The following is a 27,783-nucleotide window of genomic DNA, read 5'->3' on the forward strand; positions in this document are numbered from 1 at the left end:
TATTCTTCCAAATCATATTAAATCTACCAATTCCTTAGTTAAATTTAAAAAGTTAGTTAAGTGTTTGTATTGACAGACAATTGTATTAATACTTTTTTACCTTGTCTTTTCTTAAATAATAGGATTTTATATAAGTCCCTTATTTGCTAAAAACGGAATGTCACCCTAGCTGTCTTTTTTATCTACTTTGTTTCTTCTTGGGAATAATGATTGATGATTAGTTATGGTTCAAATATTTTTACAATATATGTACTGTTAATTATATTATAACAATATTAAACATGTGATAACTCATCAAATACACGTTTTTTCTTTCTTTTTGAAATATTGTGATTTCTCTATGTTTGCTTCACTCAAATATAAATTGTTAACCTCGATACAGGCTTAGGACGGGTTGTTTCACAGTATTTGAACAATTCATAACATTTCAAAATTATTTTGCAAGTTCTATCACTATTTCAGTATCGTGAAACAATTGGCCAATAACGATATAATAACAGAACTTGAATAGAGCCTTCACAGAACTTGAAAATCAACTTACAAATTTTACGAATTTTTCAAATTCTGTGAAACACCCCATTCCTAGGCCTAGTGAGGTTGATTTTATGAGAAAAAAACATGATTTATGTATAGTGAGATGCAACAAATAAATAAATTACAGCATTCAACAGTAATTACAGCATTTTAACATTTCATGTAAACTATAACTGTTTTTGGTATCAATCAAAATAAGAAGAATGAATCTACAATAAAAAATTTAAAAAAATAGTATTCATATCTCGCGTGAAGTTTAAAAAAAATCTTTTATTATTTAAAAGTTTAAAAAAATATATGATTATGATAAAAATAAATTCATTTTTTTTACATACATTTACATAAAAAATAATGTAATTACGGTAAATTCTTTGTAACGCGTTGATGCGTCGTGCGGTTTATTTATAAAGTAAAAAAAATTAAAATTTGTTTACATAATATTTTTTATATACTTGTTGATGAAAGCACCTGTGAAAGATGTTTCAAAAGTAGTGTAGTAGTAATGAATTAAAAAGTGATCCACTCATAGTTATTCATCAAATGCGTGTCGTGTGCGAGCGTTAGTTAGTCCTGTGTGAAATCTGGTTCACAGATTTTCTTTAAATTCTTTTCTTTTTCAAAATTCGATTCAGCTATGTGAAGAATTCAGACAAGTGATAAAGTACCTATGGTATAATTTTTTATTTTTCATCAAGAATCCAGAATTCCTACTATCCCGTGATTTTTCGTGGGTTTGCATTAGTGCATTTAATAATGGTTAATCACGAAGTTAGTAATGTAATCAAAGTGTGACTCACCCATTTGCCCCACCATATTGGGGTTCATTTGGTTTTGGACCATCTGTGGATTCATGCCCCCCGTCCCCATCTGGTTAGGGTTCATCTGGCCACCCATGGGGTTGTTCATCTGGCCGACCATCTGTCCCCCCATGGGGTTCTGGTTCATGCTGTTGGGACCCATGGGGCCCTGGTTGGAATTCATACCCATCTTATTCTGAATCTGTTGCATGCTCAACTGCGGTCTTTGATTCAGGGTTTGCAAGAGATTTGTGGCGGTAATGGGGGAGTTTTGCTGCGGGGCCATTTGGTTCTGCATGCCTCCCATCTGATTTCCAGGGCCCATCTGCCCTTGTGGCCCCATGTTGCCCATCATCTGATTGTTCCGGGAGCCCTGACTGGCAAGGTTCTGCAGGGCGTTGATGGGGTCGGGAGCCATGCCTTGTCCCCCCGGGTTGCCTCCAGCTCCGCCCTGGTTGCCCCCTGCGCCCCCGGCTCCCCCCGGGTTGGGCTGATTGTTTCCTGCTCCTCCAGCAAGGCCAGCCAACCCCTGAGGAGTGCCGGGACCTCCCATGCCACCCTTTTTATTATCTACAACAATTCAAATATTTCCAATTACTATTATAATTTGTGTTAGGTTATGTTAGTTTGTAGTGTTTTACCTTAGTAGTGGTTGGTAAAATGAATAATAGTTTAAACATTGTTGGGGAAAACAGATGGCAGAGTGGAGGGAAAGAATGAAACCGCAATGAATCGAGGTTATGGAAGTAAGTAGACTAAGATCAAACGCCTTGTTCAAGCATTGGGTTGACCAGACTAAAAAAAGGCCAAGAACACAATGTTGAAAATATAATATTAGATAAATAATATTAAGCAGAGTTAAATTTTTGTATCACTTTTTTGAACAATAATTATTACTAGTAAGTTGTTCACACTTCCCGCAGGAAGGGTAGTTCTACCTTTATGAGGTAGAACTACCGCAGGAAGGGTAGTTCTACCTTTATGAGGGTCCTTCTTTATATCAATCTCTTTGTAAGGGTTCCAACTACATGTATATGTATTTAAAAAAATGTGAACCAAGTTTTCCCCATTTTCAACTTCTTGTCTTTTTTGTGGAAGAATATTTTATCAAAAGGAATTTATATTAAACCGGGTAATTTATCCTTAAACTTATCGCACCGGTGATGCCGAAGTTTTTTTGTTGTTTTTGTAATTTGTAATGTAACAAAATACTAACATTACTCACAAATAAAACATCACTAAATGGCCCAACACTGACTTTAACTTCAGTTTATGGAGTCATATTACAAAACCAGGCTTTAATTCCAGACATTAATTTTATAGTTGGGGTGTGGTGAGAACTATATATAAAGAGTTCATTAAATATATGTATTATTTTCATAGATATAGCTGTTTAAAAGAAAATCAATTTTCTCGAATAGGACCCTTGTTTTCGCCGCACGAAGTGTGTTAATATGGGAATATCATGTCATCAAATCAAAATCAAAAGTAAATAATAAAATGATTGCTTTTACACAATATATTAGGTACATTTTTTACACAACATACTAGGTACATTGTTTACACAATATATTATTACTTTGTATACACTTGATACAATGATAACTGAACACTTAATATATTATTATTATCGAAGAAAGCAAACACTTTGTGGCTTGACATTATACAAAATGAAAAAGTTTTTTGTTTTAAACCACTTTATTTTATTATATATGTCGACCGGTTTCGGTTGTTCCCAACCTTCTTCAGGACAATAAATACATAAAAGTTTATATATTTATTGTCCTGAAGAAGGTTGGGAACAACCGAAACCGGTCGACATATATAATAAAATAAAGTGGTTTAAAACAAAAAACTTTTTCATTTTGTACAATATATTATTACCTTGTATACACATGATTCAATGATAACTGAACACATTGTGGGACTACTCTATATATTTCCCACCAATGGCAACACTGGCTTACGGAGTAAAACTTTTAAGCTCAGCCACCGCGCAAGATCCAGAAAGTCAACGAATCTACATCAGCGAAATTCTCAGTCCTCATTACAAAGACCTTCTATGGAGAACAAAATCAAAGGCGAAAGAAATGGGATATAATTATGTGTGGTACAAAGATTCAAAAATTATGATTAGAAAAAAAGAAGGAGAAAAAATCATCTATATTAAACACGCTGATGATCTGTTAAAAATGGTTTAGATGCTTCTGGAGAGCTCCAACGCCGGTTAGTTATTGGCCCGATCACCCTTCATAATCAAACGGTAAGGAGAAACTTCACATTTATTGTTTCGAACTACAACAATAATTATCCACTTCGGTAATTCTCTATCTGCAACTAGGGTGAAACTCCCGGTAACTGCCACGGACAGTGGAGCTCCCATAAACATATAAACTATTTTTTTTAATTTTCGTATAATTATTATATCAACATGCCTTTCTCAATGGAATTTTTTGATGAGGAATTACACAACCAAAACCTTTCTTACGCAACTTCAGATACTAATATGTGTAAACGCCTGATTGGAAACTCTGCCAATACAAAAATTATGCACCAAAACATAAGATCTATAAATAAAAACTTTGACGAACTCTTAATTCAACTTCACCACATAGATATTGTTTTCGACATAATCATTCTGACCGAGTGCTGGTTGTCAAACACATATACACCTAAAATCATAAAAAATTACACATCACACAATTCAACTACGTTTGATAATCAGAACGATGGGATTGTTGTTTACACAAAAAATAATCAAAACTTCACAGTAACCGAACTAAAAATTCAGGATGCAAGTTGCACACAAATAGAATACAACAATGATACAGTTATCCTCGCTATATACCGCTCGCCATCGACTCGTAACATCACGCCATTTCTAAACAGTCTTAGTTGCACACTTTCAAATCTTTCCAATACCAAAAATATCATAATAATGGGCGATCTAAATATTAACATACTACCGAGCAACCAACACCACCAAAGCCAAGACTATATCAACATGCTAGAATTTCATGGATTAGTGAGTACCGTTAACTCACCAACAAGAACGACAAATGGATCTATATCATGCATTGACCACATTATGGTAAAGTCAAAAAAACCATCTAAAAGTATCGTCTACAAATCAACTATCACGGACCATTATTCAACTATCTTTGCACTACAAACAGCTATCCAAATAAATAAATGTAGCCTGCCTATAGCATACAATAAAATCAACTTTCAAAATATAATAACCAATTTAAAGAACAAATCATGGCAAGAACTCTTCCAAACTAAACAATCGGAGGACGCATGGATATACTTTATTAACTATTTGAAAAACGAATTACACCACAATACCCTGACGATGACCAAAAATATAAGTAACAAACTGAAACCCTTGAAACCATGGATTAACCACTCCATTATAAATTGCATTCACAAAAGAAACACGCTACACAAAAAAACCAAAGAAAATCCGTATGACCAACTAACATTCAACTATTATAAAAAATATAGAAACATGTGCTGTAACGTCATCAGAAAAGCAAAAGAAATTTACTACTCAGAAAGAATTAAAGAAAGTAACAATAATCCCAAAAAATTATGGGAAATACTTAGAGAAGCCACAAACTCGCAAACTACAAAAGAGAAACAGAGCATAAATAAACTTTCAATTGATGGACATATTGTTGAAACCACAAAAAATTCTAAGCTCGTTGCTGATCATGTAAACAATTTTTTTATTAATATCGGTCCAAATCTTGCTTCTCAAATTGCCCAGAGCGGAATCACCCAATCTACCGATACAGTGGTTCAAACAAATAACATAAATACAAAATTTCTATTCCAAACTGTGTCACAGGAAGAAATTCTCAAAACAATTAATTCTCTAAAAAACACTTCTTCTGCTGGACCAGACGAAATTTCAACCAAAATCCTTAAAACGCTGTCTTCGGAGATAACATTGCCACTAGAATACCTTATAAACCTAAGTATTACACAGGGCTACTTCCCCTCTAACCTAAAACAAAGTATCGTAATTCCCATCTACAAATCTGGAAACAAGTCAGATATCAATAACTATAGACCAATTACTTTACTGAATAGCTTGTCTAAAGTTTTTGAAAACCTTATTAATAAACAACTTTTAAAATTCATCGAGAGCCATAAAATACTTTCAAAAAATCAATATGGTTTTCAAAAAAACAAAAGTACCTCAGATGCCATTGCCAGGGTGACAGACTTCATTGTAAAAAGCCTTGATAAAGGAAATAAATGTATTTCAATCTTTTTAGACCTCTCTAAGGCTTTTGATACAATATCACACTTTAAACTAATTAAAAAACTTCAAAAAATCGGCATCACGGACAAAGAGCTAAACTTCTTTAAAAGCTACCTAAATGGACGCAAACAACAGGTTAAAATACATAATACCCTCAGTAACCAGCGCTCAACTGACTATGGAATTCCACAAGGAAGCGTATTGGGACCAACTCTGTTCTTACTGTATATAAACAACTTTTGCAACCTTGAAATTGAGGGAAGCATTGTTAGCTTTGCCGACGATACTGTCTTACTGTTTGAAGACAACAATTGGTCAGCTGTATTTAAAAAAGCTGAAAAAAATATTAACTTAGTTAAAAAATGGTTAGATATAAACACGCTTACCCTTAACACGAAAAAAACAAAATATATCACTTCAAGCATCAATACTGCAGGCCAACCTAATGATGATTACTCCATAAAAATACATAACTGTACGAATTCCAATGTATGCAATGAGTGCCCCTGTATAGAGCGAACTCCACAGATGAAGTACCTCGGCCTCACCATTGACCCATACCTCAAATGGAATATACATACTCAGATCATTGCGAATAAAATTAGGAAAACAATACATTTCTTCAGATCCGTAAGGAACTTCCTTAACTTACAAATTCTAAAAACGATTTATTTTGCATTAACCCAATCTATCATTGAGTATGGTATCATTGCATGGGGAGGGGGTACTTCATCAGCTCTAGATCCTGTTGAAAAGGCGCAGAAAACAATTATGAAAATTATTCTCAAACTTCCTCAAACTGCAAACAGTAACTTAATTTTTAACATAATGAGAGTATTTGATGTTCGACAGATCTATGTAAAAACTATCCTCATGCATCTCTTCAAAAACAAACACGTGCTTTACGAAAAAAAAACTAACTTTAGATTTACGCGTAATTCGAACAAAGACATGTTGCAAGTTCCAGCACTTTCTTCCACCTTTGGTCAACGTAGCTTTGGCTACTTTGCCACAAAGATCTTCAACATGCTCCCGGAAAATATTAAAGAGAGTCAAACACGGAAAGAGTTTAAAAAAAATGTTAAAATTTGGATTTATTCAAATGATCGAGCCTACACCGGTGCCCTCACCCAAACGCCTTGTCATTGACAGTTATTGCAGTATGTACGGTGCTAAAACTTACTATATACGTATTGTGTAAACGCAAACAATAATGAAAAGTAACCAAATGCCTTGTCACAGTGAGTTATTATAGTATGTATTGTGTTTAAACTTATTCTATCTGTATCTTCAATATGTAAACAATAATGTAACCTAAAATAATGGATTGCTGTATGGGAACCCATACATTTACATATTAGCAAACCATAGACAAAATGGAGAAATAATTAAATAAAAATTCTGCCTCAATACAGGTTCGCCTAGTGAGGCAGGTTATGCACAACCTAAAATATAGTATATTATGCCATTTCTATATAACACTCTTACATTGATAAATATTTTTTCTTATATTAGAAACTGCCGTATTATTGTAACATTATTATTTCAACAATTTCATTGTTTCTAACTGACATATAATTATACAACTTACTAATGATATATTATATATATTCTGTAATAATTTTTTGATGAAATAAATAAATTTAAAAAAAAAAAAAAAAAATCTGTCGATCACCACAATTACCGTTGATCATGACGAAGCAAAAGTATTCCGGTTTTTGCGTTCGTCCCTACCAGTCACACACTCTCTTTGCCACCGTTTCCCCCGTAAAACGTGTATTGTCTTTTGTAAAAATAATTCTCACAAATAAAATAGAAATCATTGTGTAACTACTCAAGTTTTAAATCAACATCTGCCCATTTCTACTGAACACGGATTTACAGATTGGAAAGCACCGTAAATCACAGGAACCTACAATCAACCTGATTGTAAACAACAGAGGTCCCACATTGGTAACAAGCCTTTCTAACAGACTGATGCATGAACTCGCTGGTCCCGCGTTGGCGGAGAACGCAATCATACGCACACTATGGCTGCAAAGGCTACCTGAACATGTCCAGGCCATATTGACTGCACTACCAGACAACAACCTGCTACAACTTGCGTCTGCAGCAGAAAAAATTTTGGAAGTTTACCAAAAAACGGAATGTGGAGCGGTAGACAAGAACCAGCGTAAAGACAACATTCCCAACGTAGCTTTCAACGTATGTTCTGTACTCCAGAGTTTGCAAGAGCAAATTGCTTCACTCACTCTCGAAGTCAAACAACTTAAAAAGACTCGAAGAGACGGTCGTGGACAGGCGCATTCCTATTACGAATGCCGCAATCCAAGCCCCCGCCGAGAATGGTGTCATCCATCGCCATCGTGCTCAAATTCCGCGCGACGACCTCGATCCGGGTCACGCGGTAGGCCAAACAACAACAACACCTCAAACGGCTACTACAGATACCATGAAAAATTCGGTGACAAAACGTACAATTGCATTCAACTGCGTACTTTTAATTGCAACAAGTCGGGGAAAAACAACGAAAACCCCAGTAGGGACGTGCGATTTTCCTCAAAATACTTATCGTCTCTTCATCTATGAACTCGTGACGCGACAGAAATTTTGGATCGACACCGGTGCTGACATATCGGTACTCCCAAGGTCAAGCAAGATGACTAAAAACACAGTCACCACCAAAAATATACATAAATCACAGGGACCTTACAATCAACCTGATGGTAAACAACAGAGGTCCCAAGCCTTTCTACAACACAATATATTATGTACTTTGTATACACATGATTCAATGATACCTGAACATACTAAAAAGTCACCTATCTGTATTCATTTTGATGAAAAAAAAACACATGTACAATGACACCAGCTATCCTTCTCTCCTGTTGATTATCCTCAACTATTGACTTTTATTTTCAACTTGTTTCTAACTCTAACCTGTCCGTTTTCCTGTCAAAAACTTTACTGTCCAAAAACTGAACTGGTTTTTGTTTACCTTTGTACACAAATAGAACACATTAAAATATGAAGGAATATCAATATTATTACAGAGAATCTACTACATTATAAAAAGTTACTTAAACAATTGAGAACAAAAATCCTTTAGATGAGGGTGGACAGACAGCGATTGGTAAAAAAATTAATACATTTTTACCTTTTCCCAAACAGGGTAACCTCATTGGATATTTTTGTAATGGTAGGTGATATTTGAAGCCAACAGTGCAAATAATGCTCAAACTACTAGTGATAACTTTGCTATAATCGTATATTATAAGATAAAATAAAGTGTGAAATGTCTGTAAAAAACGACATCTGTGTTTCAGAACAGTAAATTACTTTCCGTTTTTTTAATCATATTTTCTGTTTAAAATAATACAACAGTTTGTAATGATAAGCGAGTCATGTCTAGGGTTGGGATAAGAGGCCAGGGTCTCATCGAGGTGGGACGAGAGGGGAAGGGGGTCATGTCTGACACATCAATTCTACTCTGTAGGTTATTTTGTTAAGGTTTACTAGGTCGATTCAATCTTACTTAATACTATAATATTATGAATTCATAATCATATTGGCAAGGATTTGTTTGTGCTTACTTATATCTCTGACATGTAGTATCAGCCTCGCCACCATACTCAAGTATTCTTCCTTGGACTTGGCTTTCTGAAAGACATGATTTTCCATCTCAATGCTATTGCGAGATGTTGGCATGCCAGATCGCTGAATGGATTCATCTCTGTAAAATAAAAAAAATAATAATACATTACAAAAACAGTTATTTGCTAAGTACGTTGCTTCGTTCCTTTTCCCGTTCGTAGTTCGGCTTGCGCTTTTTTGTCCTGTTTCGTACCCTAATAAGATAAGGTCGCGTTCATTGCACTCAATATAAACACAGGCCGATGGGCCAACGACTCACAAAGTTAAGTCAATTGAGATGTGCTTTGTCTAAGAAATAAAGGTAATAATCCGGGATCGCTGGCCACACTTATTACGATTTTTTTTAATAAAACCTTTTGATTCACCTTGATTACTATAAAAGGAAACTATCTACATTTGGGTTTCTACAATGTGTGCTAAGAGCGAGTTGTTTGCGAGCAGTCCGTCCTCTTTGCCTACCCCTGAGGGGAAACGGCGTGATGGTTAGTTAGTTATCTACATTTGGGAAATTTTTAATTTTAACATTCTAATTTTTAATTCCCGAAATGAATGACGATGATATAATAACAAAGTTATCGTAAATTAGTTTCAACTATTCCGTGAGGATTATCATTAAAAAACATACATTTTAGCCACAACATTCTGCCTAAATGCAGGCGTTCGCCAAGATCCATCGTCTGGTCCAATGTTAAACTTTAAGTCGCTCATATTGTCAATTGTAGCGGCTATTTATAATTTAACAGATAACTAGCGATTCAAAATGAATAAATAGGTCAAACACACACGGAGCGATTAGATTACAAAAAGCCTAACGAGGAAAGCTCGCTTGTCAAAACAGGATGCAATTCAGTGCAGATAACATCACAGGAAAACAAAGTGGCAAATGAAATAACAACAGATTTCTGTCAAAACTACATGAGAACACGAGAAACATGAGCAATCTTATCTATGGAAAAGCAGTGTTCTCACTATTTCGAAATATATTAACGAAAATGAAAATCGGAAAATATATCTTACCTCCGCAATTAATGTGACTTACGGACGACTCAATTTGGTTAAGCGGTTGTTATTAATCTGGTTGAGTTAAACATAATGATGAAACGTGCGGAGATAGCCAGGTACTTATTCACATTAATCATCTACATCTCCTTCCTCTCACCACTGCCTTCAGCTTCACAACATACCCCAATTTGGAATGCAATAGTCTCACTGGCTCCATACGGTTGGGACTCTTATTCACATAAAAAAGTAGTTAAATCAAAAACGAGTGGAAACTTGAAAATGAAACTCAGAGTCAGATATTTCAATGTTATTTCTATTTTAGTTTTTGACGATGGTAAAGTTGCCGAATTCCAATGCACGCTTTTTTTTCTTTCTGTAGTAATTATTTTAACGTGCAAAATTTAAAAAAAGCTCATGGTTTCAACTTCCTTATCTACTACAGTAAATATCTATTTGGGTCGGGATGGTAAAAGATGCATTAAATTTCCATTCTTTCTCAATTGAGTTCGGATTTCATTTTAATACGCTTCAATTCTTTAAATAACCTATTTTGTACATGTATTTCCACCCCCACGACTTTAATTACTTTTTCCAGCAGTTATTAAGTTGAAATCGAATTTGAAACGTTATTGTTTTAAAAAATGCATCGGAATTCGGCAACTTTACCAAATTGTTCATCTGAATTTCGTGAATGATTTCGATACACTTCAGGGTCTTCTAATATTGTAACGATATCTCTCTCTATTTGATGCACTTAATCCTATTCTTCTTAAAATCCATTTTCTTACACAAATATGAAAGTTTTGTGCTACATCAACATTTATTTTAAGTCAACTGCTTTCGAATCTTGGATCATTTTGATTATTCGGAATAAAAGGATATTCTTCAAAATGTTTCGATTATGCCCATCACTAGTTTGAATTTGTCATTCAACATCTATGGCTGTCAAATCCATTGGTTTGTTTTGACAGCTTGATAGAAATGCAACAATGCAACGAAACAATAACAAACACTTGGAGTGACGATAATATTATTATACTTAATCCAAGAACACGCCCATAAACAATATGCAAATCGGTATTCGACATTTTCTCTCTAGCACCGTTTAGTTCATATTTCTATCTATGACGGCATGAATAAATCACCATGACGGTAAGGGAACATGGTCACAACGATTTCTATGTAACCATTACCAGCTCTTCCAAAAAGCGAACAAATTTACTCTTATGCTCTAGGGAAAATAGCTGATTGTTCCCAAAATCGAACAAATTAGCCTGGCGAATTCCTTCGTATAATTAAACGTACTACCGCAGTAATTGACAACGAACTAATTAAATAAAAATCTGAAATTGTTCTATCTAAATATTTTATTCATTTGTTTACACAGAGTAAAACTTAATACTAAAAATATCTTTGTTATAGAGTAGATGGGGTAGAAACTTGCTTTAAATGCCTGAATTTAATATACTTATGTACATAGTCTGAAATGGGTTACAAAAGGTGGCACATGTAAAATATTGTATGTGTCGTCTTCTATGAAAACGCACCATTGTGCTTATTAAGCATTGTTTAAAATGATCATATTTATATTTCATCTCCATGTTCATGTTGTATAAATGAAAGGTTGGGATCTGCATGTTTCTATTGGTATTTAAAAAAAAACTAAGTGTGTAATATAACTCAAATGTAAAATAATTTAATATGTAATATAACTTAAAATGCAATAAAAGTTCACAGAATGTGTTTAAGGGTACACTAAACTTAATCTGCTCCTTCATAGATGGCGCTAATTTATTTATTTTAGGAAAAAACACTTTTTGCAAGTTATGCTTCAAAATATTAAGACAAATTATTTTTTTAGCCCGTGCATATGCAATATGAATAAATAGTTTTGTCAGTATACAAACTCAATTCTTTCAAGAAAGGCATACAAATACAAAATTGGGTTAAATCACCAAAACAATATTGTATTTGTTTGCCATTCTAGAAAGAATTGAGTTTGTACATATAAGGACAAAACTACGTCTTCGTATTGCGTATGTACAGGCGCAAATAAGCAATTCATCTTAATATTTTAAAGCATAACATAAAACTGTTTTTTTTTCTAAAATAAATAAATTAGCACCATCAATGAAAGAACAGATTATGAATTGTTTAAAGTATACCTTTAGACCTGGCGTTGCACTGCAAGCGCCCCAGATCTAAAAACCGAGATCAATTTGGCAAATCTTTAGTCTTCTTCTCTTTGATTTTATTTGGGTAAATTCAATCCAAAACACCGCAAAATGACAAAATAAATGAACAGACAATCTCCCTGGCCTACTACGTTCTCCAAGACATTAAAATTGAGATTCCTATCTAGAAAAAACCAAATGGGGTGTGAATAAATAAATAAATTAGGACTAAATCCAACTTCTATAAAATACTTCTCAGACCAGTTCTAAGCAAGCGTTTCAGTGCTGGCGCTTACTTAGCTTAAATGAAAAAATGGTATCATTATATTATGATTTTGAGAGAAAGATCGTAATAAGAATCTTTGGAAAAATTCAAGAAAATGATTTTACACAAATTTTTCAATAAAAAGATATTACAGGTAAATATTAAAAAGTAAGTTTGCAGGACAATGGAGGAGACCTAAACACTGGTGGCTGAATGTGGTTGGACATGAAGAACAGTAGGGAGACCAGCTTGAGGAGGATTTTCTATCGGCGTTTAGGTCCAGGTCTCTCCATGGGTTGCAGCGCCGATGTAGTTAACAATGGTGGAGGTTTTTTCTCTGGAATGATCAAGAATCGGTGATTAATGAAGATGTCAAAGGATGTGAGCAATCATTACGGCAAGCATTTGCTAGAACTTACTTGTATCCCTGATACGTATCAGCAACTTGGACACCAAAATCAAGTACTGTTCCTTAAACTTGGCTTTCTTAAAGATAAGAAACTCCATCTGAATGCTATTGCGAGGTCCGATGACAGATCGCTCAAGTGCATCATCACTGCAAAACAATATTAATTGTATTATATCCCATACAGTTATAGGCGGCGATGAGTGTAATCGAGCAAATCACTCGGGCCATAACTCATAGTAGAGCACAACAGAATATACTCCCAACTCCAGATGTCACCCATCAGTATCTTTCAAGCTTCTACTACTACTTGCGTTCATCTTTGGAATTGAGAATTGCTCGAGCCGTTCAGGCGATGAGTCATTAAGTAAAACCTGTATGAATAACGGGCCAGCACCGAGTGATTTCCAGAATTGCTCGAGCAACTGGAGTGATTTGAATAATCGAGCAGCTTGAGTAGCAATGCTCGATCATGGTACAATAATATTAAATATAATATCATCTATATTTAACTGATAACAGCAGGTGATCATGCAATGGAAGTCCATGCATACGTGATTGTTTTGGGGAAATAAAAATAATGATAAGGTGGTTAATCAAAAAATTCAAGGGGATTTTTATAAAAGCTTACATTCTCGCAATGACTCGCTGCCTGAACGCTATTGACGGCCACGACACAGGCTCCGGATCGGATAAGGGTGAAGTTTGTAAGTCTATCATCTTGTCAAGTGCAGATAACTGGCAATTCAAGTTGAATAAAGAGGTCAGAAACACGAGGAGAGATTAGATTACGGAAAATCTGCTTAATAAAACGGGATGCAACTTAGTGTATATTGCACTGATTGCAGCAGATTGCAGGTTGCAGGTAAATGACAGATAACAGATAAAATAACAAATTTCTGTCAAAAATGCACAATAAAATATATCTATGGAAATGCAATATGCACTACCCAGTGATGTCCATTAATCGATACATTTTGGTTTGTCAACAAATTATGTTTCATCACAAATTAATTAAAATTATCATCGAATGATTAAGAAATATTTATTAATTAAAATAAAACTGTTTTCATTTATGGTTTTCCTTGAATACAAACAAAATTTTATCAATTCACACGCAAAAGAATTTGCCTGTAAACCGAATATTTTCAAGTATAAAACCTGTAAACCGAATATTTTTTATGACCACCAATTTTTCGGTCACAATAATTGCGAGTAAGAAACGCGGATTAAAAACAATAACGTCTTGAATAGCATTCGAAAACAAAATTGTAGTATCTATAATATTAGTATTAATAATAAGGAGATAGAGAAGCGTTAATTTTACTTTAAAAATCGAATATGTTTACAATGACATGTTTAATTTTTTTTAAATACAACGTGAAATTTTGTATAGATTTAATACTTGTCCTATATCCTTCACAGTACGTGATTGAAGACTTCCATCGCTGCGCAAACAAAATTTCCCACTCATTATCTTAGCCTGCCGTCCAACGGGCGGTAAGCAATCGACGTAAACCGAATGCTATAAGACCATGCACAAAAAATTAAGTTCGCTATAATAAGGTATGCAGTTCAGTATGAAATTTTTCGGCGCAGGGTCTTGAAGCATTCGATTTATGTCGATTGCTTACTGATCCGTGGGATGACGGATTTATTTTGTGAATTGATATCATAACAAATAAAAAAATTAATTCTAGTCTAAACATTCTCCTGATATGTCCCTAGGTCTACGTGACTTGAATTCACAGAACGACCAAATTGAAGACGTGCGCCCGCATATGTTCTCCGTTACTTTACACGCAGATGTAGGCGGCGATTCGTATTATTAGACTTAAATATTAAGTTGTATAGATTGGCCCGCAACCGTAATAAAAAAATTAGAAAGCCAACCTAGAGATACACCTATTAGTCCGCAGATTTAGATCTAGACGCTCATATGGTCATAAATCTGAAATGGGAAAATGTTAAGCAAGCGACCCAAGGGCAATAAAAACCTTCGCCCAAGGCGGTAGGCTATATTGCAATTATTTGAAGGTCGTATTGTAAAAATGTAATTTTAAAATATTTAAAAATAATCTAGCGGTGAGAATGGCGATGCCAGCGCCATGGACCCAAACAACGTACCGAAGTGGTGTAAAGCGGAACCACTATAGTTCCAGCACCCCACCACAGGCGTGCTACGGTCACTGGATCTCCGAGGCTCTTCCGCCCAGGAAGCTGCCCTCTCAGGAGTTACCATCTCACCTCCGCCGAGGAACCTCCTGTCCTCCCCCTTGGAGCGGTCGCCGAGGCTCTCCCCGTAACCCCACGAACTTCCGCCCAGGAAGCCAGAGTGGTCACCAGACTTCCGCCCAGGAAGCTGGCCCTCTCAGGAGTCGCTGCCTACCGACTCCGCCCTTCGGAGCCTTGGCCCAGGCTGAACTGATTCCGCTCTTCGGAACTAACCCAAGTTGCCGCTTGTGTTATCAGTGATAAGTGCGAACGTGAAGAATCCAGAATCATCGAAAAGGGAAGTGCATGAACAATTTTTTTATATTTATTTCGTAACGCGACCCAACTTTTAAAGACATTTAATGAACAATAATTTAGGATTAAGTAAAAAGACAATTAATTTTAAGAATAAGAATTAAGAACAGTATTAAGCCTAGATTTAAACCAACACTCAAACTTATACACTAATTTTTAATAAATGTTTAAAAAATTTGTAATTGCGTTACTTCTTTTCTTTTTTACTCGTTCCTCCTTTTCTTTTATATGCATAGTGTAATATTAAACTCCCTTAAGTATAGTAATAACACTCCAATTAACAATCTATCGTATGTATTAAAGTAGCATTCAAATATATAAAAAGAATTATTGAATATTCTATGATTAAGGGTAAAAAAATAACATGACCAAGAATATATCGCTCATCAGACAAAACAAGAGAATAGTGATGGACTTGGATCGTGGAGAATAGGATCGAAACATTATCGTAATCGAGGGAAGGGGGATTTTTATTGTTTACTTCTAGATTGCAGATAGCAACGTAATACCTGACCGGTATATCTATGGTAATATTATATTAATTATGTGAATGACAAGGATTTTGAATACCTTTCATATTTATTATATCTTCATTTAAACTCAATAAATAATATAGATAAGTTTCGTACCTACCTCCAATTATAAGGAAATACTATATTATAGTAAAATATTCCTACTGGAGGTTTGAAATCTCAACACATTTCTCACTATTCTGTGAAGTCATTCTTCTATAGAAGAAATAATAAAAATATGTTTGATCCCCACGAACACTAAAATAATATTGAATATAAAATTTTTATACTGGGCCGATTGCATTTTTCACATAAAATAATTCTACATAAAGTTTCTTTATGGAGCGCCCTCGAAGTGATTTATCAATATATGTTAATTAATAACTTTCCCAATTTATTATATGTGAGAATGCCTCTTTTTACACAGTAAATGCACGGGCATTGTAAATCCCAACCTAAAAAACAAATAAGCTGTTTACATACTCGCAGCTTCTTCGGTTAGTAGATAATATCCTAATTAAAGATTTGACAATTAGCTAAGGATAGTTGCGTAATCCCAGTTCTTAGTTCCCAATTTCCAGTGGATATCAAATTATATTGGGTAGTACGTAATACAATGTACAACGGGAATAATATCTCATTCGTCAAGCAATCCGTGATATTTTTGACGTTTCTCGGAGATGGGAATCGATTTTTGTTATCGGGTGAATTCTGATCAATGACGTGACGGCTGTGGTGTGGAATGATTTTCAAAACGATTGTCTCTGATTACCTATGTGATGTCTGTCCATGATAATGAATCGAAATATTTTGATGATCAAAGGATTCAGAAATCATCGACGATTCATAGATTGTGCCCATACGCCCCATACTGCCCATCTGTGCCCATCGCTGGTCAGGAATGTTCGGATCCGGAAAAAGCAAAAAAAAACAACATTTTCTACATTTATGTCAATCTATGAGATTGACATCAATTATTCCATATGTTCCATATCTATATTTTCGTAAACTCTATGGTTTATTTTGACAGCTATTATACCAGCGTTCGTTTAATTCAGTTTAATTAATAAATAATATAATATATTTTTGTAAATACGGATTCATATAATTACTGCTGCATTGACAAACGTTAGTTTTAAAAAATAAATAAATTATAAGCTAAGATTAAACAGTTTGTAGTTGGTGGTTGAACTTCATATTAACAATAATAACATAACCTGTAATATTTTTTTCGTTAACTGGTATTTTATGATTATCAATGCTTGTGCCAAAACCTGTGCGTAATTCCCCCAATCAATGTATTTTTCTATTACTTCCTATAAAATGTTATTTTTAAATCGTTGTCTATAATAATATTATTTATGTATCATTTCTCTGCTGCGTTTCATTTTTGTTTTCATAATAGCATTAATAATCAGTCAGGTTTAAAAGATGTACGTGTACATGTTTCTTTTAGTTATTTTAAAGCAAAGTTATGTATAACACATCTTAATGTTAACAGAATGTCGTCAACAATAGTGCGAGTCAAGAGGCGGTTGGAAGAGAGTCCCCTGGAAGCCCTCGTACTGCACTGCAAGCGCCCCAGAACAGAAAACCAAAATCAACTGTCACCATCTGTATTCATTTTCTCTGGAACAGTCAAAGAATCGGTAATTAAATACTTTCTTACTAACTGTAGTTTGAATTGAAAAAATCATTCAGCTAGCATTATTTACATTATGTATTTTTTTTAGGATAATTCACAACAAATTAAGAAATCCTGGTTGAAAGATCAGCACAGCAAGACAAACCTGTTAGATCCAAGTAAAACAATACCCGATTTAGTCAACAAATTGAAAGACGAACATAAAACCACCGTCCAAGACAAAAGAATAAAGATCTTAAACTATAGCAGGGGTTTGACCTTGTGTTGCGAAGATGTGCCCGAGGATGTGGATGGATCCATTGGTGATGAGTATGCTGTGTTGGATCTCCACCATTCCAAAGAAGAACCTGAACAAATGAATTCAAGTACAACTGAAGAATATGCCTACGATTTGTATTTGTCCCAGCAAAAAGATTTTGATGTCACAATGCTGGATGATATTGTCAGGTTGGTTTTTTAAATTATTTATTTCATAAATTACAGATAATTTTCTGTGCACCTTGTTAATGTTATTTAATGCACCATTCAAAAATCAAAATATATTTAACACTGTAGCGCGCGGCATATCGACCGACGCACGAATCCGAATACTTTCTCCCTCACACGCATAGCGCCGTCTCGCTCGGCCAATCGCAGCCGATTCCCCGTACAGAAAGACACCCCATTGGCCGAGCTACCCCCACCCCTCCGTCAGCGGCCGGTACTGACCGGCCAAAGGGTATATAACGCCGTGCAGCCCATTTTGAAGGCAGAGTACCCAGTCTCCTGGTTAACTAAGCAACAGAATCCTAGTGGTCATTGCCCAGTTAAACACTCCCCAGTACCAAGTGGAGAGAACCCTCCGGGTCCTCCTTGGGAATTCAAGTAACAGCTCCCTCGGGGACATTACTTGTTGGGAGAAGTTAAACACTCCCCAGTACCAAGTCGAGAGAGCCCTCCGGGTCCTCTTTGGGAATTCAAGTAACAGCTCCCTCGGGGACATTACTTGTCGGGAGAATCTCCACCCAACTAAGAGACCCCCCGGGTCCTCTGTTGCGGCTATTACGCTGTGCTTAAGTGATATTTGAGAACTTTAAGTGATCATTGTTTTTTACCATAAGCTGTGAACCCTTTATGTAAGATAAATAAACTGACCGACGATAAAAGCTATTTTTCTTACAAACACCCTGACACAACACATATTTACAAAGGACAAGGAAATAGGCTTGAAGTTTTTAGCCTAGTTTAAGATTCTTAAAACTGGTGCTGGTGGCATTGAATAAAGAATAACACTAGAAGTGTCTTCCATACAAATTTGAATGGAATCAAATGTTCCATTTAACCCCACAGCCCAGCTCTTCATCTCACTTACATTCGCCTGACATTGTAGATCTCCATCCCATATAAATTTCGTTAACAGTTTTGTATTGGAAATTTAAGCCTCGATTAGGCAAATATTTGGATCACGTAACACACCCACTACGCACTTCTTGTGTTATTCTTTATTCTATGGTTGGTGGTAATAATAATATTTATTTTTGAATTGATTTGTAGGCTATTTATTTCAATGTTATAAGAATCCCAATGTTGGTTTTAATAAAGGCAGCCTTAGATCTTACATTCTCGACTTCTATTTATTGCAAGACATTTAGGGTATTGATTAAAATGTGTTTTACAATTTGGGATTCTAAAATTTCCACGAAGGTAATTGAAATGAATATCCTTTATGTTAATTTTGTCTACCTCCTATGAGATGCTGAGACACCAGGAAATTGTGACACTTAGCAAAAATCTGAATCTGGGGTAGTTGCTAAAAATAGTTTTTACTTTGTATTTTTCTAGTGCATACAAAAATAACATATTGTTATAAATTTTGTTCCGGCACCATATTAAGGTTTTAGTATGTATTTTTAGAATAGACCCGTACCATGGAGACTTGGTGTTTGGCTCCTACAGAGACAACGGCCTCAATGCCGTATCCGATAATGATGCTGAGGATGATGAAGACTCCAATGATGAGAACAATTGGAGGAATGACTATCCCGACACTGATGACAGCATACAGGAAGAGGACATGAGAAAGGCCATGATGAATTGTGACCTAGGTAACAAACATAATGTCCTTTTTTTCAATGACCTAGGTACGATAACTTTACTATTTTGTTTTATTTGTTTTACTTTGATACAATAACTTTAATTTAAAACGTTATTTGATAAAGTGGGCCTCACTGGGTGCTTTATTCTTGTTGAGGCCCTCATTTTACAATTTTATAAAATAATATAATAATAATAACGACGGTAATGAAAATTAGGCAAAATTATTATTATTCTAAATTATGAGATACGGTTGTGTATATGTATATACATATTGTGTATTATGTATATGTTATGTAGTTTAGTTAGTTTTGTATATGTATATGTTTAGTATATGTTAGTTTTGAAATGTAGTTTCATTCTTTTAAGATGTGGAATTTGTGTGATTTCCAATTCTTAATTTTGTACATTAAATGATTCTGTTTCCCTAATTTTTTAAATTGAGTGTAAAAATGCTTTTATCGCCTTGTGTTTATGGTGTCTTTGCCCATAGCTTGTGTTCATCAACAGAGTTTTTATGTTTTGTGCGTACGCTTGTATAACAGGTCTATTTGTCAGTTTGTGTTCCTTTGAAATTTGATTTTTTGGTGAAAAATGTACTTGGTAGTGTTTTTATATACATATTTGGCGAATATCTTGTACATCAAACATGTTGAATATTTGGTCAAGGTCAGTCATTATCTAAGAGAATGAACTCAAGGATATTCTATTTCATTGTTTTTTAGGGTGATTTAATTGTCATCCTTTAAATGGGATAAATATACTAATTATACTTTTTTGTGGGGCTTGACATGTTCATATCTCTCAAGATAATATTTGTACCTATATATATTTGGCAAACACGTGGACATAGATAAAAATAATTATATTTTAATTATATGGAAATCACCGCATATTAATATTAGGTGGGTAATTGACTGATTTTAACAAGCCATAGATTCTATTTGTATTGTTAAGTAAATATGCAATCTTTTTTGGGACATCTTTATTTTTTATACATTATATTTAGATTGAGTACGTAATTATTCAAGAATGGAAACAAACAGTAAGGAAAATAAGATACCAAATACTATGTACAATTGCAAATACAGTCAAACTTGGTTATAATGATCACGGCAATAGCTAGTTCACGGCTATAATGAGCAATTACAAACCAATATTTTTGTTCAGGTTTATCTTCATATTTAGTTAGCTGTTATAATGAGGTCGATTCACTGATATATCGTGCAAATAATCTTTTGTCAACACAATTTCTGAAAACTTGAATATATATATTTATAATATAATATATTTCTCAGTCGTCGGGTCTGAAAAAAAACGTATAATTGGGAATTATTCTAGAAGTAAGTAGTAAAAAACAAAGGGGCGGTATTGCGCGGCGGTTAACGCTGTGGTTAGCCCGAGGCACAACGGTGGCTGGCGGGAATTTTCTACCCCGTTAGGGACGAATTCATATTTTTGAATATGAATACATATTTGTGTAAGATTGTCGGCTATGTGAAATATTGCTATCCATCGGGCCCAATTTAAAATTGTCTATTCCCCGGAATAATAATATATATAAAACTACATTGCTTATTCCCCGGTACAGCAGTGTTTCACACTATGGGAAACCAGATTTACATGTTTAATGTTAACTTGCTGAATTTTGTAGATTATATTTAAACCTATTATGTAAAACCCTATTCTTAAACTTTTGGTTGTCTCTTTGTAATCCTAACTGATCACTGTATTTGGTTTTGATTTTTTTTCTTTTATTTTTATTTCGTGTATGCATTTTTTATCTATGGATTTTAATTTATATTATTTCTTTCTCGTGTTCAAAACTACATCTCTTGTTAAAGTTATACTACCTATATTTACGTAAAAGCCCTCTGGGTATAAAGAATTGGAAAGAAATGGATTTATTTAATTTGCAGAAGAAACACTCTCCAGTGACGGTGGCGAAGAGGAGATGGTGTACGGGGCTTCGGCCTCGAAGAGCAAGTCGGCCTACCAGGATGATGTGGACCGATATGGTCTCTCCTACGCCATGTACAAGGCCAAGCTGTTCAAGTCCAAGAATTTGGAAATAGACGGGGAGCCCAGTCTCATCCACACCTACGGGGCAGAAGATGTGCCTGAGGCGAAAACGGATGGTGAAGACAGTGATAATGATTATGTTAAATCTTACAATGGGGAATCTGGTTCGGACAATGATGAGTATTGATATTATTTCTCGACAACATGTTTGGTGTTCTTATAAACTTACTGCGTTCGGTGGAGAATTCATTTCCCTTCTTTATGAAAGGTTTTTTTAATGGCTTTGCTCCCTTTTACGCCTTCTACTTCACCTATTCCATTTATAATATTCCCCAACGGGGGTGTCATAGTCCCACTGTCTGTCATATTCCGAGCCTGATGACTTGGTGCGGTATTCAATCATGTTTGATTATGTCTAAAAGGGATCGAAATGTCAATCCAGTCTCAAGAAGCTATCTCTCAAATATGCCTTCGTTTTTTCTAACTTAACAGACTTTAGAGCATTGCAATCTTTACACAGGCATCAGGTGGGAATGCTGTCCTTGTCTCACCGGTATTCCAACGGAAGATGCTTTGAGGAACTAGCGCCATTGATTCCTTTCAGTAACTGTGCATAGTCAGGAAACACGCTTAACGCGTTCCTAAAATTTTTACCCGGTTAACATTTGTTCGGGTTGTTTCTGCGATTCGTTCTTGAGTTCAACAGCTCGGGTGTGGAACGATTTGTCAGCCTCTGTGTATCCTTCCTCCTACAACATGGGTCTCTTCAAGACCCACATTCACCCCTTCCTCTCCTCAAAAAGACTCTCCACACAACATCCCAAAGTTGACATAAGCCGCGAGGGAAATTATTTTCCTGTGTGAAGTTATTATTAGTTAAAAAAAAGTATTTTCATAAAAAAGGGTAATTCAACATTCCCGTACGCATTTTTATAGGTGTCATCTTAAGATTAAAACTTTTCAACGCAGGCTAATTCAACCCAATCCATCCCATCGCACGGAAGATTTTGACACAGTGTATACATTTTAGTGAAACTTCATGTATCAAGTAACTGATTTTTGTCACCAATCTACTGAAGTTTTCAAACCTCATCTGCCAATTTTCAGTTTCATGGCATATATGGCATCTGGGAATATGGTATATCAGATTACTAAAAAGCACTGTTTGCACAATTTCATTCTACATATCTCACCCGAATAAAGAACTGTGTTTCGTATTAGTGGTTATATAATTTAGCTATACATGGCGTCCGGGGGTAAAGTATACAAACTTCGGGAGCTTATTCTGCATGATGGTAAAAGTAAAAAGATAAATAACTTTTTTCGTTTTCCATTGTTTTTTTCCTATTCAAAAATATTTTTCCACTAAAGAATTTTTTGCCAAAAAAATAAATCAACTTTTTAACATAAAAACTACCTTAAAACATCATGTAGAATCAATCACTTCCCAAAGTTAGTGCACCTTACCATCCAATATCTTGTATGTAGCAATATTTTTACAAATGTTTGTATAAAGTGTAAATGTAATTTGTATTTAAGTATTGGTTTTAAGAATAAGGTTATGAATTATTATTAAGTGCGGAATTAAACCATTGTATAAAACATATAATAAAGAAAACACAAGAAATGCCATGTGAATGGGTTCCGTTATCCACAAGTCTGAACATTCTGTGCTTAAATTTCAAAAGCGTCTTAACATCATTCTGAAATTTAAAAAGTATGGCGATTTGCGATGTCAGACTTGTAAGAGAGACAGCGTGCTAAATAGGCTAGAACCAAAAAGTTATTTTACTATGGTATAAACCAATATTTCTCTACGGAAACAGGGTTAAGCCGGAATCTCACCTAATCCATTCTCAGATCTATTCCATAGAATCTATGAAATAGATATGTGAGAACAGGTTTTTCTGTGGAATAGAAACCCAAAGTTGAATGGACTTCAACTTTCGTTCTATAAATTGACCATAGAGACTTATAGAATACATCAGGCAGGGGGGTATAACTCCGATCGAAAATTGGAACTGAAATATTTTGACATCATATGATTGCCTAACTGTATCCACCAATGAAAAACTCTGGAAGTCTTTGGAATAAAATTTCAGAGTTTTTCATTGGTGTATAGTATAATAAGTAGGCTCCGAATGAGAATTTTACTGTCTATGTATTGTCATATCTATGGTTTTTTAGGACCAATTAGTTTCATACAAAAAACTCGATGATATCGATCTAGTGAGTGGTTTATTTATGACATCAGGTGAGAATGCGCCATTACTTAAACCTTATTTTCACTTTTGTAAAAACGAATTCCGCTAATTTTTATTTCTAATGTTATACCATCATATTATGCACCTTTATGATTAAATTTCAAATACTACAACAGCTCTCCATAGTTTTTTTTTTTTTAATTAATAGTGAGTTTTTACAGGCAACAATAATTTTACTGTGAGAGATTGCATGTGCGAGTTCCATTTTACATTGAAATCAATCTGATAAGTGGATGTGAAATGTAGGAAACGATATAGCTTTTCAACCAACTCCATTGGAAATGAATATTTTATTGTGAGAGATTGCATGTGCGAGTTCCATTTTACTTTGAAATCAATCTGATAAGTGGATGTGAAATGTAGGAAACGATATAGCTTTTCAACCAACTCCATTGGAAATGAATATTTTATTGTGAGAGATTGCATGTGCGAGTTCCATTTTACTTTGAAATCAATCTGATAAGTGGATGTGAAATGTAGGAAACGATATAGCTTTTCAACCAACTCCATTGGAAATGAATATTTTATTGTGAGAGATTGCATGTGCGAGTTCCATTTTACTTTGAAATCAATCTGATAAGTGGATGTGAAATGTAGGAAACGATATAGCTTTTCAACCAACTCCATTGGAAATGAATATTTTATTGTGAGAGATTGCATGTGCGAGTTCCATTTTACTTTGAAATCAATCTGATAAGTGGATGTGAAATGTAGGAAACGATATAGCTTTTCAACCAACTCCATTGGAAATGAATATTTTATTGTGAGAGATTGCATGTGCGAGTTCCATTTTACTTTGAAATCAATCTGATAAGTGGATGTGAAATGTAGGAAACGATATAGCTTTTCAACCAACTCCATTGGAAATGAATATTTTATTGTGAGAGATTGCATGTGCGAGTTCCATTTTACTTTGAAATCAATCTGATAAGTGGATGTGAAATGTAGGAAACGATATAGCTTTTCAACCAACTCCATTGGAAATGAATATTTTATTGTGAGAGATTGCATGTGCGAGTTCCATTTTACTTTGAAATCAATCTGATAAGTGGATGTGAAATGTAGGAAACGATATAGCTTTTCAACCAACTCCATTGGAAATGAATATTTTATTGAAATGCCACAACTTCAGCGACCAATTTCTTTACTAATTCAAGGTCTGATTTCCACAACTTTAACACAATACAGAAAGATATGTATATGAATATTGTATTACGCGTATTGTGTTGCAAAATTGTGATTTTAAAATACTTTAGGATACAAACATAGTTATAGATTTGGAATGCTAAGTGGGACTTCCTCCTTTAAGAAGTTCTATGAAGCTGTTTATATTTTAGGTATAAGAATTCCATTCATAAAATTGTACTCTGGAATATAAGGAAAAATATCTACGAGGGTCACACAGAAAGTAAGGTTACAACATTTATGTAGGATTGAAAAATGATTGTATTTAATTGAAATTCACAGGATACTTCACAAATATATTAAACTACTAGCTGTACCCCGTCATGCGTTGCTATGGCTCAGTCTGTCTATGCAGATAGAGAAACAATAGCGCTTTTTGCTTTTACGTTCAAATACGTTCTTTTACGTTCGGTGCTGGTTTTTAAATAAACCTAAATATAGAAATATGTATAAAAACACACGGGAGGTGGTGGGATCGCACGACGACCTCTCCATCGGAATAATTTACTGTGACTGAACAAAATGGCTGACAAACAAGTGCTACCTTATAAACTAACCGTTAGGATCCCCCCTACACGCCACGTGCGCTAATTTAGAAATAAAAAATTTTCCCCAGCCTCAGGAGCCCTTACGTTTTGGATGGCCCTCGTATTTTATTATTATTCTTCCTTTACAAAAGTTCTTACCTTGAATTGTACAACTCAGATAATTTTCGTAACTGCAAAAGCCGACTAATTATTATTATTATTTTTTTTTTATAGTGAATACCTCACAAGAGTCCCAACTGCTCCCGTCTGGAGCCAGTGAGACTATGGCATCCCCAATTGGGGGATGTTGTGAGGCTGAAGGTAAGTGGGGAAGGGAAAGAGGAAGGTGGGGAAGTGCCTGGCTATTCAGATCTAGTCACTAAACACGGCTAAAGCCATTTGGAGCAACGTTTCAATTCTGAATGGTGGTCTTACACCAGGGCGATACTGGTAGTATCTTCCACTCTGGAACGTGCCGCAAATATACTATATATTATTTTAATTAATTAATTGTGAAATAACACAAATTAATCAAATAAAATTTATTTGCCGGCCGTCGAAATTAATTAAATTAATTAATTTCAAGTAATATTTTGATTGGTTGGTCCTTCTTTAATATCTCCTCGAAGGAGGCCTGAGGGAAATCATTTTATTCAGATCAGGGGTGGTCATTTACTAATTGTCTTACCGGCTCTAAGCAGTGAAATGTAATGCAGTGTATTTTTCTGCAGAACTACCTTTTCTAACATAATATAGTATAACTAAAATATATATTTTTTTAACCACTCGAGCGATAGTGTTTAAAAATAAAAAGGAAGCCCTGAGCGATTGACATTTCCAAGCATTCGGTTTTGGATTTAGCCGCGCTCTATATACCTCTGAATATTAATACGTAAATATAAAAGAAAAAAATTATCGTTAAATTTGTAAATGCGTGAATTCAATATGTTACCGAAATTGCCCTACTTTGTACTTGTTTAGGGTATTAAATGTTCTAATGTTGTCTATGATCTACTGGAAATGTCCATAGCTTGGACCTAAAAAGCCCTGGACAGAGAAATTCTAGAAAAATTTTAAGCCACAGGTGAGGGGGAAGAAGTATGGAAAATGCCAAAACCTACTTAAATTTTTTGATGACGTATCCCATTCTTTGTCTTATCAAATACCCCAAAAATTCATAATCTATTATAACTGCATTAACAACACAAAAATTAAATATTTAACAATAGTTCATATGCACCATTTTGCAAACAGTTCAAAAGTTAGTCATACGAGATGGCTGCCAGGAAATTTTCCCTCACGCTAGATTTGGCTTCAATGCCATTCATACAAAATCGCTCTAATGCTCTGTGAAGGGATTATTAGGTCCGTGGCCCATAGTGACAGATATTTAAAACAAAATTAACTTGTAAACAGTTGTTCAATTTTTTGAGAACAATTTAAAATAGCAACTTCATCGTGCAAAATGTTATCTAGAATATTCTATGAGAGAATAATCAGTGACATCTTTCGGTATTTGATAGAAGCTTAATTAAGCTAGTGACTATACGTATTAGCTGGTTGCGGGAAGTTCGTAATAAATTCATAAAAAATCACCCACCCACAGCTACCCAAATTTGGGTAAAGCTATTGGTATATATATTTTTTTTTTTTTTTTTTTTTAAAAAGAAAGACAAACATTCCCGGGTTACGAATAACCCAACAATGTTTGAAAATCTCCTACTACCACCACAGAAAGCCGAAAATGTTGCTTGTGTTGTGATGGAGGACTTAGCCAGCTCAAGTGGTTAAATAATAAAGTTTGGTACAAGTTATACATACAATGAATCGATGGACATAATGCAAACCAGATTTCAGATATAATATGGTTCTGCTATTCAGTGAATAAAGGTTATTCTGTTTATTCTTTTACCTGTAAAAA

At 34.7% G+C, this 27,783-nt stretch overlaps 3 protein-coding genes across 3 annotated transcripts in view; 1 reads left to right on the forward strand and 2 right to left on the reverse strand.

The window, feature by feature from the left end:
* The window catches only part of MED15 (mediator complex subunit 15), a 29,750-nt gene extending 19,566 nt beyond the window's left edge, over positions 1-10,184 (reverse strand). The window contains exons 1-3 of the mRNA XM_089651301.1: positions 9,884-10,184; positions 9,198-9,337; positions 1,332-1,901 (exon numbers count right to left, since the gene is read on the reverse strand). Coding sequence (XP_089507427.1) covers positions 1,332-1,901; positions 9,198-9,337; positions 9,884-9,966 — 793 coding nt within the window. The 5' untranslated portion in view covers positions 9,967-10,184. The remainder of the gene's footprint in view (positions 1-1,331; positions 1,902-9,197; positions 9,338-9,883) is intronic.
* A 1,425-nt stretch (positions 10,185-11,609) lies between these two features.
* Positions 11,610-13,990, reverse strand: LOC149424145 (mediator of RNA polymerase II transcription subunit 15-like). The gene is made up of 3 exons (XM_089631180.1): positions 13,737-13,990; positions 13,119-13,255; positions 11,610-13,036 (listed from the first exon to the last, which is right to left on the reverse strand). The coding sequence occupies exons 1-3, from the start codon at positions 13,823-13,825 to the stop codon at positions 12,963-12,965; spliced, it is 300 nt and encodes a 99-aa protein (XP_089487306.1). The 5' UTR covers positions 13,826-13,990; the 3' UTR covers positions 11,610-12,962.
* A 3,172-nt stretch (positions 13,991-17,162) lies between these two features.
* fs(2)ltoPP43 (female sterile (2) ltoPP43) lies at positions 17,163-24,282 on the forward strand. Its single transcript, XM_089651302.1, has 5 exons — positions 17,163-17,274; positions 17,648-17,795; positions 17,880-18,238; positions 19,685-19,875; positions 21,784-24,282. The coding sequence occupies exons 2-5, from the start codon at positions 17,649-17,651 to the stop codon at positions 22,071-22,073; spliced, it is 987 nt and encodes a 328-aa protein (XP_089507428.1). The 5' UTR covers positions 17,163-17,274; position 17,648; the 3' UTR covers positions 22,074-24,282.
* The last annotated feature ends 3,501 nt before the right edge of the window (positions 24,283-27,783 follow it).

This window comes from Hesperophylax consimilis, chromosome 4 (assembly GCF_061612785.1).
Source record: "Hesperophylax consimilis isolate HC1 chromosome 4, BYU_Hcon_1.0, whole genome shotgun sequence".
NCBI lineage: Eukaryota > Metazoa > Arthropoda > Insecta > Trichoptera > Limnephilidae > Hesperophylax > Hesperophylax consimilis.

Coding starts and splice junctions, on each gene's coding strand:
- LOC149424145 (XM_089631180.1), bottom strand. CDS start 13,825: ATGATAGACTTACAAACTTCACCCTTATCCGATCCGGAGCCTGTGTCG. Junction 13,256..13,736: donor CAGCGAGTCATTGCGAGAAT/GTAAGCTTTTAT, acceptor ATTGTTTTGCAG/TGATGATGCACTTGAGCGAT. Junction 13,037..13,118: donor GATACGTATCAGGGATACAA/GTAAGTTCTAGC, acceptor TGATCATTCCAG/AGAAAAAACCTCCACCATTG.